This window comes from Condylura cristata, unplaced genomic scaffold (genome assembly GCF_000260355.1).
Source record: "Condylura cristata isolate star-nosed mole 26May11 unplaced genomic scaffold, ConCri1.0 scaffold00019, whole genome shotgun sequence".
Taxonomy (NCBI): Eukaryota; Metazoa; Chordata; class Mammalia; order Eulipotyphla; family Talpidae; genus Condylura; species Condylura cristata.
In genome coordinates this window covers 33,570,659-33,587,156 of record NW_004567120.1, presented here as the reverse complement: position 1 = coordinate 33,587,156, position 16,498 = coordinate 33,570,659, and the positions used below count along the sequence as shown (strand labels likewise).

Sequence of the window (16,498 nt, the reverse complement as noted above, 5' to 3'; positions counted from 1 at the left end):
CTGGAGAGAGATTGCAAAAGTGGGTACATAGGTGATTAGATTTCACCACTCTGACAAGAGCTAGCTTCCTTGAAGGTGGCGATTTCCAGCCCTTACCCCTTCTGATACACTTGTGAGATTCGAGGCTGCTGATGCTGAAGCTAAAACGTCGTCCTTTTCTGTCCTGTCCACAAAAGCCCAAGGAGATAGACTGTCTGTCTTTCCACCGGGATGACCTGCAAGCCACTCTGTTCCCAGGCCCCTTGTATTTGATCACTGCTATCAAGGTTCTTGGGACACTTTCACAACCTCTTGCAGCACCACCATTACGAAGCACTTCATAGGAGACTAAATAGGTCACTTTGTGTAGTAGAAAGTTCCCTTCAGAAGTGATGAGAAAGATTGGTGGGGCCAGTAGAATCGAAAAGGGTAAGACTTGATCTATTAGGTGATCAGAGGTTCTTAAGTAGCAGCGCACTGGGGTTGAAGCGGCAGTCTGCAGGATAGGAGGTTCAGGTTCAGCAGAGATAAGACGGAACTAGGGGGCTGCTCAGATGATGGGCGGGATGACTGAAAACCTGAAGGAAGGCGGTGTTGCTGGGCATGGAAAGGCATTCAGAGGCGGGAAGACCTCTAACTGATTGGAGAAGCAAGGAGGTCAGGGCTAATGCAATATGCAGAAGTTTCCAAAGACGCTGTCCTAGGCAGTAGGCTTCCCTCTCTAATTATATTTTGTGGAAGTAGATATGAAAATGATCTTGTCGCCCCATGACTCAATATCCTGTTGGTAGAAAGAATCCAGAAGGTACAGAAGGGCAGAGAAGGCACTAGCTCTGAGGAGACATTTGCAGGCCACAGTTCATAGCATACAATGATTTTTTGTCGTTTTCAGCCACGTTGTTGCCATATGGAATTGTTTGGGTGGTGTGTGGCCTACCGTAAGGTCGTAGGCTTAAGATCCTACCGCTTTTGTGGCTAGTCACACAAAACTGCTGCTATGTGGATTTAGAGCTTGAGTCTGGAACATTGTACACCTGTGCCGGTGAGAGGGGAGCTCTGGGTGAGGCGCCGCCCTCAGCTTCTCACCAGTCCATGAACCCCTCCCCCCTTGGCTCTTCAACCTCTCCCTCCTCACTGCGTAGCCTTGAATCTACAATCAGACTTCTAGGGGTTTCTGGAATACATTTTACTTTTGCTGTGTAAAATAATGTTGTTAGTCGTTTTGATATGGAATGTTTCACAGTAATAAGACGGTTTGTGTTCTTTGGCTAGCGATGATCTGGAACAGTTTATGGAAAGTCAAGGCGCCGCCAGCCCGGGTATCCTCATTTTAACAACGAGCCTCAGCAAACCATTCATGCGCCTGGAAAAGTACGTGACCCTCTTACAGGAGCTGGAGCGGCACATGGAGGTAAGGGACGGCGAGCTTCCTAACAGATGCCAAGTTGACCTGTGCTCGGCCCAACCTTCAAGGGGATTTCGGGAAAAGCCTTGATCTCCAAATTTCCTTTATTCAATCCTTCTTCTACCCAGGTGTCTAGTTTTCCTCTTTATGTAGCAAAATAAGAAAGGGAACTTTTGATGTTCCCCATTGAAGATTTTTAAAAACTCATTTCTTTTCCCCACCTCTATCGAGGTATCAGCGACAGATGGAAACTATATACATTACATTACACCCCACGATTGTTTTTAGGTGTGCAAGGTGATGATGTATCATTTGCATACACTGGGAAATGATGACCACCATCAAGTCAGTTAACGTGCCATCACCTCGAGAACATTCAAGATCTATTCAAGTAGCAACTTTCAAGTACATAACACAGTGTTATTAACCTTAGTGGCCTTTGACCCCAGGGTCTTGCTCAGAATTGGAAATCCACCTATCAGTGCTAAGTGTTCGCCATCATTCTCCCTGCCCACTTCCGCCCCCAGCCTCCATCCTTCCGCACATCTAGGCTAACGTGTTGAATTGGGTTTTCTTCTGCCCTCTCTTCTGTACACAGTGGCTCAAATAAAATCAAGCTGGGCATTTCTGTTCTGGCATTTTAACAATCTTACTGTGGGAGCTAATCAAAGCAAAATAATGTCCAAAGGGCACCCTATCTGTGGACGGGAGCATGTATCTCTAGAACACTGTGGTCATTCAGCTCTGGGATTCTGAATCGCAGTGGGAGATGCTGGTGTTTCTTAAAGATGAATCAGTGACCCTTACTAGTCTACCTCTGTGTCTCCTCACATCCACATCAGAGCCACCTCACGTTTTTGCTTATAAACTCATTTGCTACAGCTGAAGCACAGCTATCATCTTTTGTAAATGTTAAGGGGTTGTAACCTGGACTGATACTTGGATATTTTTCCATCAGGAACCCAAACCCTATAATTACAAACCAATCAATAGTGAAAGCTTCCTGATGTGCTCCTGCACCATCCAGCTTAGGGGACTGAAGTGTGGGTGGGGGAGGAGGGCTGCGGAGGGGTGGGGACGGGGTGGAAAGGGTGGTGGAGGGGGGTGCATTTAGCCTACTTGTTCTTCCTTTGTCTGAGGAAAGGTTTTGAGGGTTTAAAGGGTTTGATTCTCTTTTAAAAAGCGTTGCATACTGTCCATCTTGTCAGCGTCTGAAAGGACTGAAAGTATGTATGCTGAGCGAAACCCGCATTCTTAGATTATGTGACCTGACAGAAAACTGGAGGCAGTGGGGGGCTTGTGGGGGAGGCCTACCCCAGTGAAATTCCAGGGGGGCTCAGGAAGGTGTTGACCTCTGGATGCCTTTCCAAAAACTGAACTAGTTCGCTGAAATGTTTGAGGCTTGCCTTCCCTTGCTTATTACTAAAGTCCAGAAATTAGTGGCTCAGTTTCTGTTTCTACTTGTATGAATATGCACTTAATTTGGGGAGGAAAATCCCCAACGCTTCTACCACCTGGGTCTTCTTTCTTGGCCTTCCTTGTATGGGGGCCCGTTTGTATGCCTGGTGCTGTCAGATAATGCACCCCATCCAACTAGCTCGCCACTGGGTGACACATTCACCTCCTTTTCTGACCTGGGTAGCAAGGCTACTGGCTACCAGTAGAGCAGAACTTGAACTTCTCCATCATCAGCTGACTCTGCTAAGGAGCAATTAAATATCAAAGGCTGCACCCTTTTCTCCTCAAGAGCAATACTGTTCCTGAGTTGGGACAGACCCTTTCATGGGTGCAGCTCCGTTTTAGCACCCAAAGCTGGGAGTTGGGGGTAGGGGGGTGCTGCAGCTTTTGTCTTCAGCAAAATTCCAAGTGTCAGGGATACATGTAGTCCCCAGGAGTGCACGCCTGCACCCCTCAGGCCCCCAGGTTAGGCATGTGTCTGCCTGCAAGAATTTCTCCTTTCCCTTCATAGCCTGTTACAGAGATGTGACTCCTCTCTCTCAGTTTTGTGACTTCCACTTCTCTGAGCCCTAGGTAGGGGTCAGCATGCGTGTCCTTGTGACCTTGCAGAAGACGCATGAGGTGTGCGGCTGGGGATGTTTTCCCACCTGCCATGTTCTGGCTGCCCAAAGTAAATGGAGGCATTTTAGCAAAAGACATTTTCTCTAACCACCATCCTGTGTCCACAGTTTGCTACCTGTGTCATTTGCTAACAACTAATCATCCCGACACCACCCAAATAATAACTGCTATTATCTAAAGTGCAAAGGGAAATGGTAGCTTTAGCCTCGGTAGCCACAACTCATGTGCGGTTCTCAAAGATCGGATGTGCACCAGGTGCTGTAATTCTTTTTTTTTCAAGATAGATTTATTTAGCTATGCATACAGAACTGGGGGACAGGCCAGAGGTGCCGGGGAGGTGAGAGGATTCCCCAGAGACAGAGTGGGGAGCAGAACAGGCATTCAACAAAGTACACTGCTGAGGGCAGCAATGGGCGAGTCAGGAGCGGTCTGCCATGCCATGTGGGTCACCTCTGGGGCGGGGATCAAACTCATGCTGAAGCGCTGTGCCTAGCTTCCTAGTGCTGTACTTTAACCCCTTGCACCACCAGGGAGGGCCCCAGATGCTGTAATTCTTAATCCCCCCATGACTGGTGGTGCTGAGATTCCAAATGGGCCAATGCTGCTTTATTTACCAGTCCTCACATCCGCATACAGTAGCTTGACTTGTTTCTTTTGGTATAAAGTTCTATGAATTTCAATACATGGATAGATTTTGTTACCAGCACTACGATTGTGATATAGACAGTTAGTTGCTTTACCCTCTACCCCAAATTCCCTTCTTCTATCTCTTTATCACCACACCCTCCTCCCACTCCTAACCCTTGGCAATCACTGATCCATTCTCATTTAATATTGTTTTTAAATGTATTCCCTTAATAGGATACGCATCCAGATCATCAGGATATTCTGAAAGCCATCGTAGCATTCAAAACGCTCATGGTAGGTGAGACTCTAAAATTATAATTCTCCATTTCATATGCTTCGTTCCTGAAAAAAGTGATTGTGTGTAACATTTCTTTCCTTCTGCAACGGTCTTCAGAGCGGAAACAGGACACTTCAGTGACAGTATCACAGTGATTGTTTCATTTAATTTTGTCTTCCAAAAATCATGCTTGCCTATGAAAGCTTGCCAGGCCAAGGGCATAAAGCATTCACATTTGAAGTCTCTGCCACATTAAGCACTGCTGTGTAGGTGGGGGTTTCCTTCTGTCTCTTTGTCTTTCCCCCCATGGTGCTCATCTTCTGTCATTCACTGATTCGCATCAATACTGGCCTCATCATCACCTACTGATGCCAGAGGTGTGAGTTTATTCTTTGCAAGTAAGAAACAAATCCTTTATCAAATCTGAAAGGAAAACAACCTGCTACAATACCATTGCTTTGTGTACATTGCTACCTAGTACCTGTAGTCTTGTTGACCATGGCAGTGAAAAGGTCTTCTTGAAACCATTTGGTGCCATTTTAGCAGGAAAGAAAATGTGATTTGGGGTGAGGGATTAAGTTGCATTTCGTTTGAGACATTTCTGTTGCCTTCTCAGTGACTGGGATCCACGTTTAGTTATTGATTCTTGCTGCAAGGTTGAGACGCAAAATTTATTATCACCCTGTTGTTGAAATCAGTTAAATCATAAGCTGAAGACAAGTTTAAAGTATTAGGTTAAATGGCTGTTTTCATAGTTAAAAAAAAAAAGGTGAATATTGGCAGTTTTACATGGCTCAATACAATAGAACAGCCCAGGGATAATGCGGTGTTTATTATAATTTCTGTCAATTTTACTTTCCTCATGTCAATGGAATCTAAATTACATCCTTGAAAACCCTTATTTTTTCTGATCATTTTACATGCTGTAAAACTTGTTTTGAGATTGATATATATGTATTCTCACTGGAATTACTTCAAAATTTGTGCAAATTATTTATTTCTTCATATTTCCATTTATAAGTAAAGGGGCAGCAGAGATCTTATAGAAGACCCCCCCCCGCCAACATTATAACACTAATTTGGAAACAGTAACATACCTAAATGTATGCTTATTTTCATACTCAGTTTGTCGTGAGTAGCATTAAATAGCTGTAAGATAACCTGCCACTTTTGGAAGCGGTGATTATATCTAGCTAGCTGCCAGTCAATCAGTCAATCAGTCCGTCTGCGCACACTCATGCCCCCAATATTGTTTCTTGATTTTTACATTCAGTCTGTATTCTTGAAATTCAATTGTATCTGCTATTCCTAATCCTTTTAGGAATAAATAATAATTGCGTATTTTGTCATTGCAATCTGCTATGAGTCCCTAAACAAAATACAGGGTGGCGCATATGTTTCATTAGGCATTACGTGCATATGTTAATTCATTTCACTGTGGCATAGGAATTTAATCTTTTGTTTTTGAATAACTCCTAGAGACATTTTTTGTGTTTTTAAAAATTAAGATATTGCTTCAATGGAAACTGAACATGTTAGAAAAACAAATTGCCTTATAAGTAATGGGTTATTCATGACGAGCGCCATGATGGATCCCCCAGCAGGCCTGAGCCCCCATTTGCCCCCTAGCCTCTTTGTGATTCTGCTGCTAGTCTTCCCATACTCTTTGCAGAGAGGGAGAAATGAGCCCCTTCTACCATTTTATCTTGATGTTTTGCAAAATGAAAAGTAGCTCTTCGTCAAACTCTCGGAGGCTCCAGGCTAGAGATTTCAGGTAGTGAGTTCGTCTGTCCATCAGGAATGGATCTGGTGATAGGATTCATGCTCAGGAATAAGGACCCAGTAGGAATCTGGGAGTCAAAAGCTACGCATTACTTGGTCTTATTTTAGGTTTCATAAGAGTCCTCACTCTATTCTGTTCTGCTTTGTTCTATAGGGGCAATGCCAAGATCTAAGAAAGAGAAAGCAGTTGGAGTTACAGATACTGTCGGAACCTATTCAGGCATGGGAAGGAGAGGATATTAAAACCTTGGGAAATGTGATTTTTATGTCACAAGTATTGGTGCAGTATGGAGCATGTGAGGTAAGGTGGTGTCGATCTTCACACCTTTTCTTCTATCTTTGCTGTTTCACTTCCTTTATTTGCTCTTCCATCAAGGTCAAACTACGCAAACATTCCAATAAAAAACTGAGCATGCATTCTGTACCCAATGTCATGCTCAGTGCTATGGGAGCTGGAAGGAGAGAGCAAGCAGACCTCCTTGCCTTCAGGGAACTCATTCAGACCAAGCCAGGTAGTGCAGTCTCAATATCAGAGCCCCTGGAAACTCAGAGAAGGGAGAGAGCCAGAAGACCTCATGGGGGTCGTGAAGAGCCAAGGGGAAGTTTCATGAAGTACAGTTCATTCTCATGTCAGGAGAGGACAGGAGCGTGATTCTCCAGACAGACAGTGAGCAAGGCTGTCTGTCAGGAGCGGAGGCAGCACGTCGGGTAGTGAAACAGCGCTCGACTCTCCAAAGTAAAATCATTCTCATTTTCTGAATGTACAGATCACGATTGTGTTGGGGCTGCAGACTGGACAGGGAGGTATTGACTGGGCCTGCCAGGCTTACCTGCTTGGGAAACAATGGTTGTTTGTATTTAGCTTTATGTGCTGGAATGAGAGAGATCAACCTCGGTCGTCCATTTCAAAGTAAAATTCTACTATTTTATACTTTCAAGTTGGGTATCTTTAAAAAAATACTGTTTAGGCGGAAAAATATTAATAATGAACAATTATATACCAGAGACATTTTATGGCGGTGGAGTGGGGGTGGGGGAAGTGCACTGGACTATGGTGATGGCACACGGGTGATCTGGTGATGGGAAGCCCACGGGGATGACAACTGAGATGAAAAAGGCACAAAATGATGTAAAACTAAGCTATTATAATACAATTTTAAAATGCTGTATATTACAAAAACTTATCCCAGAAATTCTTAGTGAACAAAATATCCATTTTCTATTCTCCACTGAATATTTTCCATTCCACTTCAGGAAAAAGAGGAGCGGTACCTTATGTTATTTTCAAGTGTCTTGATAATGTTATCTGCAAGTCCTCGGATGAGTGGCTTTATCTATCAGGTTAGTAGATTTCACATAAAACAAATAGTAGGACCCATAATGAAAAAATGGTTCCATCCAGATGCCATATCTTCACTCTGGCATTAAAAGTTCCGGCCAGAAGAGAACAGCATGTTCTCATCCTTCATTGCAATTAAATAGCTTATCAGAGCAGATGTTTCTTATATCAAAGACCTTTGTATTACTATAAGGCAATGTATTACTTTGTATTGCTAAATTACAGATTGCCCACTACTCTGGGTAGGAGCTAGGTTTTGATTATATAAAGAGAAGTCTAAGTCTGCACCTGGATAAATGAGCAGCAATATTTGACAAGCCTACAGTGTATCTTTAGTGCTGAGAAAATACAGAGCTGGGTCTTGCTGCTGTGTTTGTGTCATTTCAGTCACATCACGTGGTTCGGGTTTCCTCAGGAAATGAAAATTCCTTCGGGTTGCTTCCAAAATACAGAGTTTTATACATTTCTGTCATCTGTTGTATCTTAGTCTGGCAATGACTTTAATAAAATATCAGTCTTTACTTTGGGCACAGATTCTCATGAAAATATGTTAGAAAATCACCTGCTTATAAATCCAGACCTGATAGTTTTTGGAGTTTAGCTAAAGCACAACCAACATTTCCCCTCTCGCTTTTTTGTCTGATTAAAATTTGGATTAGGGAGATCGATTATGTGTTGACAGGCCAGAGAAATATCTCTAGCCGTAATTTAGCAGTGATTCCCGAGACAGTCAGGACAGCGAATAGAAATAAAGCACAGACTTGTATAACCACAGAATTAATGGGAATCTTCCTTTTCTGATAGGGAAAAATGCCAGTAGCGGGAATGGCAGTGACTAGATTAGATGAAATTGAAGGGAATGACTGCACATTTGAAATCACAGGTAGGTCATTTTCTTCTTCATGCAGCTACTTCAAATACTTTTCGGAATGAAGTGGGCTTTAAATAAATAAGTGCTATTTTTTTTTTTTCTGTTGTACAGTCTGGGCACAAGTTTTACATGGCGTAGAGAAGGATATTCCATTTCCTGGGGTAATTAGGGTACTGTGGCGATAGAACAGAGACGTCTCCCAGTCATTCAAAAGCCTCCACTTTGCCATTAGTTTCAATCTTGTCTTGCATAAGAGCTACTTGTTAGAGCTAATAACAAAATGGACTGATGTAAATGTAATTTTCTTTTCCTTCTGTCATCTATTTCCTGGTGGCAGAGGAGCCAAAGATGTGGACTTTTACCCGCAATTTTATCATCAGCCTATGAATTAGCAAGATTTGGTTGTATTTCTAAAAAGTGCTGAAAAGCCATGAGCCTTTCTGCACAAACCGAGCCAAGTGCCAGGCCTCAGTAATGCTCCTCGGCCTGTGGCCAGCCTGTGTGATTTGCATGCAATGGCTGCCCTTTGCTCACAGGGCCCCACAGCCAACGCGGGGATACCAACCCAGCTCTGTCCCCCTTCTTTCCCACTGGGGACCCCAAGATATGGCATTGGCCCAAAGACTACAACCAGTCTTAGTTGGACCTTGTCTCAACTTTGAATGGGGCAAAGCAGTACAGTGTTCTCATTTTATTAAATTATTTTTATTTAACTCTATGGGAAGTTTAATAGCATTTCAAGGTAGGTTAAGTTGTGAAAAATTCATGTTGTATGTCTTTTTAAACTGGCTTTATAATAAACATAAATCATAAACTGTTTTAATTTAATAAATGTAGTGATATAGATAACATTTTACTAATCTACTAAGCTTATTTTTTTAAGATTTATTTTCTTTATTTATGCCTACAAGATCTAGGGTGTAGGCCAGAGGTGTAGGGGTGTGAGTAGATTCCCCAGAGACAGAATGGGGAGCAGAACAAGTGGGTTGACTGAAATCCACTGCTGAGAGGAGCAGCGGATGAGACAGGAGAGGTCTGCTCCACCGTGTGGGTCAGCTCCCTGGCCGGGGATTGAACTCGTGCTGCAGTGGCCGGTGATTGCTTTATAGTGCTGAGAGTTAACCCCTTGCACCACCAGGGAGGCCCCTTAAACTTAATTTTTAAAATAAAAATATATGTCACAATCTATCCAGAACATGAAGGCAAAATTAACAATCCAAATATAAGAATTTGATTTTAGACTAGGTGGGCCCTTTGCTTTAATTTTTGGATTGTAAAATTGTTTTGTAAGTTTCTTTAGAGTGAACTTTTATACTAGTGCTAAGTTTCCGAAAGTAGAAATCAAGTTTTATACATCAAATGTGAATGTTTACTTCTCTACCATATTATCCCAGCTCATCTGTTCCAGAAGTTTCAATAATGTTATCTGTAGGTACGAGAAGTCCTGAAAAGAATCCGGAGTTCTAGTTGCATGAACTATGGTTATGAATGAAACAAGGTTCTCTTTGCCTTTTGTTTCCAAATGCTTGTAATCTGTGATGCAGGGAACTTAGTAGAGAGAATCGTGGTCCATTGCAACAACAGCCAGGACTTCCAGGAATGGCTGGAGCAGCTGTACAGACTTGTCAGAGGCCCTACCTCCTGCAGCTCGTTATCCAAAACATCGTCGTCATCTTGCAGTGCTCATTCCGTAAGTGTCCACGCACTGTGGCCAGAAATAATTGAGTCTCTTTCACATCCTGCCTGTTCAGCATGCCCTGGGTCTCTGGGTGGTTTATATCTGCAGACTTTGAAGTACAGTTAAACCTCACTAATTCTGATTTCTTTTTGTGGAGGGAGGGGGATGCCCATCCAAATTAATTGAGGGTTTCTCTAGAACGTGTGCAGTTTTCGTTGACAGGATTCAGGTACTCCAACTAACTGCTAGCCAAGAGTTTCTAACTAGCAGTCCTGCGAAGATGTTTAATGCTAAACAAGATGCATTTTAATTAGCAACTATTATTCTCCTATTACTTTTCTAAGTCATAAGGAGTAGTTTGCCTTCATATTCTTGAACATCCTCATGTAATCTCATTTACACTCACATTTGTTCAGTAACCTTCAGGGGTAAACTTGTAGGATTGCCTTCTTCCACCTTATCACAAATTTAGAGTCATGGAATTTGAATTGCTGAGATTTTACTGTACTTGAGTGAGATCAAAGATGCGCCATGTTGGCTATTAATGCCAACCTATGACACCTGCCTTCCAGTGTTGAGCGCTGTGTTGTGGTGGGAAGAACATAGGCTTTAGCATCTGATCTGGGTTCGAATTTTGACTTTGCCAAGTCGCTTCACTTTCTGAGCCTAGGTCTTAGGTTGTTCCGATTAAATAAGCTGTTTAAGCTCCTGAGAAGAGTGCCGAACACATGGTTGACCTCATTAAATACCGAGCGTGGCCCCCACTTTCCTCCCTCAGAGCAGAAACCCCAGCTTGAACGAAATTCCAGAATAGAGAGGGAGGACAGGATCAAGGGGTCCTCAGTCAATTTTGTGCTGTTCCTGTGAGACCCCGTAATCGTGACTGAAAAGCGTCCGTTCTCCCTCTGGAAAGTTTCCCCCTCTTTCCCTTGGCTGTTCCCACGATCGTGCTCTCGCTGAGTGTGGCACAAAGTCGGGTTCAGATGGCAGATTGTCAGCATCTCATCAGACATTTTCCCAGTCTTTTAGCTCTACTGGACAGCCCCGAGGACCCTTGGAGCCTCCTCAAATTATAAAACCGTGGAGTTTAAGTTGTCTACGACCTGCGCCTCCACTTAGACCATCCGCAGCGCTAGGTTATAAAGAGGTAATTTTGCTACATCTGGTATAAAATGCTTCTGACGAGCTCATTTTGTGGCTGAGGACACATAGTTCTGTGGGAATGTGGTAGAATTTGTGATAGGTGATACATGTCAGTCAGTCTTGCATTGCTCCACTCGGGAATTTTTTATTTCTCGATCACCCACTTCCCCCAGTTCCATCTACATAGATTTACTGTGGATCCACTGGGCTTATGTACACTGCCTAAGTTTTTCTGGCCTCCTGAAGTGTGCTGGTTTACCTTGACAGTGATAGGCTAAATCTAATCTAATCTAAGAATCTAAGGGTGCATAGACAGCACTTAAGATTAAACACAGATCACTTTACTAAAGTTGAATTCCCCACCAAGCAGACCCAGTTCTGCAGGTGGGAACACATTTTCCTCTATTAAAAGCAATCAGTGCAGTTCTTGTAAGGCCAAGCCAGGCGTCCAAAGTATGAGTCTGACCTATTTGCTGCAGTTGGAAAGGAGAAAGACTGGAATGAACAGAATGCCTTTTCAAAAGTCACTTGTAGACCTTAGAGCACTTTCGATATTTAGGTAAGCTGGGGATTTCAAGTTTTTTTTTTTTTTCCTCTCAAGTTGCGGCAGGAAATGTCACTGGCTTCCGTCACTGTGGGGAGCACTACCTTCCCATTCCAACATCAGTGGATTTTTTTTTTCCCTTAACCTGTTAATCATCGTTTCAGAAAAGAAGCTCAGTGATGAGTAACTGTTCTTTAAATAGGTCTTACTGAATGAAGCTCTAAGTTTGGGACAGTGGGGGGCCCGTCTTAGAATGATGGAGCGAATGCAGCTTATGTTTCTGTATGGTCCGTGTGCTTTGATGAGCAACACAGACCTAGCTCTGTTCTGAGTCTGGATTTAAAACACCATTCTACTCTTCTCATAAATTGGTGCCTCCAACTCTTAGTGCAGTGAAAATAGAACTTTGCTTCAGCCCAACATGAAAGAACAGTAACCCTTGAGCTGAATCTTTATTATGTACCTCTGTTCAGAAACAGGCCTGGATCCTGTCACCCAGATTTGTTTGGGAAATTGACCGATGATAACCACATCATCCTATTTTCTTCCTTGATTGCCTAAAACCAGGAGTGCCACTTCATTGTTATCTAGGTTCCCTTTTTAATGATGGATATTTTGTTATTGTCAGTTAGTAAATTCAAATGAAGGTGAGCTACGAAGGGTAAAGGCGCCTTAATCCTGCACAGAACTAATCCATTAAAACTAAGGCATGATCACTTTATTTCTGCTGGGAGAGGAGAATTATTAATCTAGCCTTACTATGTAGTACGTATTTCGGTGATTTTCAGCACTGGGGATGCTGCACAGAACTGTATTCCTTGGGCTTTTGCATGATGGGATCACATCTGGAACTAATTGGGGAACATGTGATATTCTCTCTGTGTGATTTGTGATAACACTAACATTTCAAATGTTGTTTTAGAATTATTGATAAATGGATTTGGTCATTATAACCATCGACCTCTCACGCTCATCTTCTCTTTCTTTACATATTCACTTTAGAGGATGTCTTATATCTTAAAGGTAAGGGTAGAACAATATCTTTGGCTTTTAGTGACATCATAATACTGTGCTGTAACCTTTGATGAATGAAGCTTTCCTTTATGCTTGTTTTGTCCTTTGTTATAATTGGTGCCTAAAATTTGAAGAGGCAATTCTGACATGTAAGTACATTCTTCAAAAAGCAGGCTTTTGTGGAAATACATGTGAAAATGTCATCTCATAATGCCTTTAAAAATGCTTGTTTTGTAAAATGTTATTTTCCCTGTTATTTTTGTTCCATGTGAGTGTTTCATGTCTCTCTGTTTTTAAGTGTAAGTTGATGGCAGTGGCTAAGAAGAAGAAATGAAATTCTTTGTTTCATGTATTTTTAACGGACTAATTTTTATCCATGCATAAAGTATACACCTTGCTAGGGAGGTTGTGTATAAGGTGATCACGAAGGCTTTTGTTCAAGTTCTAATCCATTTACTTGGATACTGATGTTGAGTGATTTTTTAAAGAACTGCTGCTTATACCTATGGCAAGAGCAAATTCAGTGATTTACACATCTTATCTACTAACTTAAAATATGACTGTATATATGCATATTTAAGCTTGGCTGTTAAGTAAATTACTGCTAACTCAAAATTATATATATCAAGAGAAATACTTCATTGACCCTTCTCTCTGCCTTAACTTTCCCATCTGACAAATGGAAATTAATATTCTTCTGCTAAGTCTAAGTAACTTTGAAGCTCTTTGAAGAGTGTCTTATACTCTACGAGTAGCTACAATCGCCATTTAATTCCCTCCCCACTAGCAGTGGGGAGCACAAATCCAGTCGGAGCAGTGGGCAGCAGCCTGTCTCTCAGGGGGCCCATCCCTTCCTCTGCAGATGGCTCCCCACAGGCATTTGGCCTCCCAGACAGAATCTGCACCACTCCAGCGCGAACAGTCCATTCTCATTCCAGTCTCCAAGACAACTGAGAGGATGATATCATTGCCTCTGTTTTATTTAGCCTTTTCGATAGAGTTCATTGGCGCAATCTTTAGTGTGTATAAAATTAAGTTTTGTGCACTCCTGATTGAGACTATTAAAATAACAGAGAGGTGATCTATTTCATTTCATTTGCTCTTCTGATTGATTTGATTTGATTTTTCGCCGGGGAGAATTTTAATTCATAAAGTAACCACTATCCTTGCAGGAGTCTAGTAAAAGCCCCAAAACGATGAAGAAGTTTCTTCACAAAAGAAAGACCGAAAGGAAGCCCTCAGAGGAGGAGTATGTGATTCGGAAAAGTACGTATTTTGTATTTTCTGAAAGATCGTTATGGGTGCACGAACACAAAGCAGATGATTAGAGCAATTTGTTCTCAGCCTCATCTGTGATATAGAGAAAAATACATGGGATGGTTTGATCACTGCTGAGATTTTGAATGAGATATCACTTGTGCATGTGCTTAGCCAAACACTAGCTGTATGACTTTTGTCTGGAATATTTGGACTCACTGGGTTTTGAGCCACTAAAGGGATCCGTTGGCTCTTCCCTCTACTGAGAGACACTGAGTAGACTGTAATCCTGGAAGTCCAAAGCTCAGGATGTTCTCAGTAAGCCAAAGTACAGGTCGGCTGATATGCAGAAACGGGGCTTGATTTCAAGCCGACTACACAGTTGTTTCTTGGGACACACACCAAGGAGTAAGTGATGTCTCAAAAGAGGGTACCAGGCAATCTAGCCTGGACAAATCTTTCCTTCTCTCTGACTTCTCTGCTCCCTGCCCCCCCACCTGGGCATCTGTGTCAGCACTGTTAGCTCGGGCCTGCAGTCATTTCAAGAGTGAGTTGGAGGGAGGAGGGAGAATCAGTGACTGTGCACGCTGGTTGGAAAAATGGGTGGCGTTTATGGGGGAAAGCTTCCTAGAGAAGGTGAGCCTTGACCTTGAAGGAGAGGAAGGATGTGGTGTCAGCCAGGGCTGTCACGGTGGCCTCTTAGACATGCCTGATAGGAGTCCCCAGTTTTAGAACTCTGGGTGGGCTTCAAGGGCACATGCACCTGCATTGGTGCTGAGTGCGGCCAATGCTGACCCAGAGCCCCTGGGGGACACTGTTCTTGCTGCTTCAAGAGAGCTGGGCAGCCATCTCTCCCCCTTCCACAACAACACCAGTCAGCAAAGCTAGTCCCCAGGGTCTTGTCAAGGGTCTAGAGGCACATCTTTGTTCCAGAAGTCATGATTGATTCATTTGATAGGTACTGCCGCTCTGGAAGAGGACGCTCAAATTCTCAAAGTCATCGAAGCCTATTGTACCAGCGCAAATTTTCAGCAAGGCCATGGCTCAAGTAGGTTGCCCCAAAGCAGTCTCTCTCCTGAGTAACCTACCTTCCTTCCCTCCCTCCCTCTTTTCTTCCACCCTTCCCTGTCTCTCCTTTCTTTCTGCCCCCACCCTTTATCTCACCGCAAGCTGCCTCTTGAGAAAGACAAAACAGCCCGATGGGGGGGGGGGCGGGGCGGTAAAGGCCACCAGCTGCAGAGGCCAGGCCTGCATCTTTCAGTTAAGGTGGTTTCAGCTACCCAGCAGTTTGTTTACCCAGAGGGAAAAAGAGATGCAAGAGTAACAAAGCTGGAGGTGATAGAAATGAAAAAAAAAATTGTCATTCTCCTTTGAAGTACACAAATACCTTCAGCCACACTAGTTAGGAATTAAAGAGGCCAGAGAGTTCCTGTGTCTGTGAACTGATGCTAATCTCTTCTATAGGCAGCTGCAGAAAGGAAGTCTCAATACTATCTCCGATCAGTTGCATATTTAAGAGAGCAGTACTTCACCCAACCCTAGTTGCAAAGTTGCTGTGAAAATCTGGAGAGCTGCTGCTAGGCAGGGGCTGGAATGGAGACCATTTTCATGAGCTGTTTGGGCAGGGAGTGTCCCACACAGCTTTCAGGCTTTCAAATGAAAGTGAGATCATGTTTTCTGATTCATCCTGGGCTTTTGCCAAAGTGAGGTCACAGCCTACGTCACTTGTCTTCCATGGGTATAGGCATTCAGGAAGCCTTCCGTGAAGCTCTCAAACCTGCCTGAGAAGTGCGCGCTCCCTGCTGCTTGCTGGGGAGGCTGTGACCCGTGTCTGCATGTGCCAGCACAGAGTTTAGGTGACAGGCGGGCATCGTCCTTCAAAGTCACATGTCTCTCAGGCTCATTAGAAAAGGTTTGATGTGAAAGCAGATACATGTGACCCTGAAGAGGAGCTGCCACCACCCTTCTGCCTCACAGACAAACCCAGGCTTTGGGCCTGCGGGGCCCTCATAGCAAATTGCAAGGAGCAAGGAAAAGAATGGGAGTGTGCAGACTTTTTTGTTTTTTTCAGGATTCCCCCCCCCCTCATTTAAGTAAGATTGGTTGAAAACTAAGAAGGGAAACATGAAAGAAATGCCTCTCCTACAAAATGTGTCCCCACACCTGTGACCTCTCTTCACATTAAAATTCAAGAGATCTGCTCAGAGGTGCAAGTGGGTGTTTGTGCCTTCTGGACCTAGCCAGAAGAGAACAGCCACGCTTCCACCCTTCTCCCTAGCCCGCCTTTTCCATGCGGAAAGTGTGCATTGCAGTGCTCCAGTGTAGCAAGCCTTTTATCACCAAGTAACTGACCCCCTCTACCCTCTAGCCAGGAGAAGTGATCGCTTTGTTTCTTGCTGTGTTCGGTCAATCCATCCATCAATCAGTCAGTCTGCTCTCCTTTGATTGAGCAGAGCCCTGTGAAAGCCAGAAGCACATCTCATTTCAGGGAAGGAGAGGTGGT

General features: G+C 43.5%; 1 protein-coding gene across 1 annotated transcript in view; it reads left to right on the top strand.

The window, feature by feature from the left end:
* The window catches only part of ARHGEF6 (Rac/Cdc42 guanine nucleotide exchange factor (GEF) 6), a 98,443-nt gene that overhangs the window by 74,298 nt on the left and 7,647 nt on the right, over positions 1 to 16,498 (top strand). Inside the window, exons 10-19 of the mRNA XM_004685843.2 lie at positions 1,252 to 1,390; positions 4,325 to 4,384; positions 6,304 to 6,450; positions 7,404 to 7,490; positions 8,293 to 8,371; positions 9,904 to 10,049; positions 11,059 to 11,184; positions 12,727 to 12,747; positions 13,911 to 14,004; positions 14,954 to 15,043. Of these exons, the coding sequence (XP_004685900.1) occupies positions 1,252 to 1,390; positions 4,325 to 4,384; positions 6,304 to 6,450; positions 7,404 to 7,490; positions 8,293 to 8,371; positions 9,904 to 10,049; positions 11,059 to 11,184; positions 12,727 to 12,747; positions 13,911 to 14,004; positions 14,954 to 15,043 (989 nt within the window). The remainder of the gene's footprint in view (positions 1 to 1,251; positions 1,391 to 4,324; positions 4,385 to 6,303; positions 6,451 to 7,403; positions 7,491 to 8,292; positions 8,372 to 9,903; positions 10,050 to 11,058; positions 11,185 to 12,726; positions 12,748 to 13,910; positions 14,005 to 14,953; positions 15,044 to 16,498) is intronic.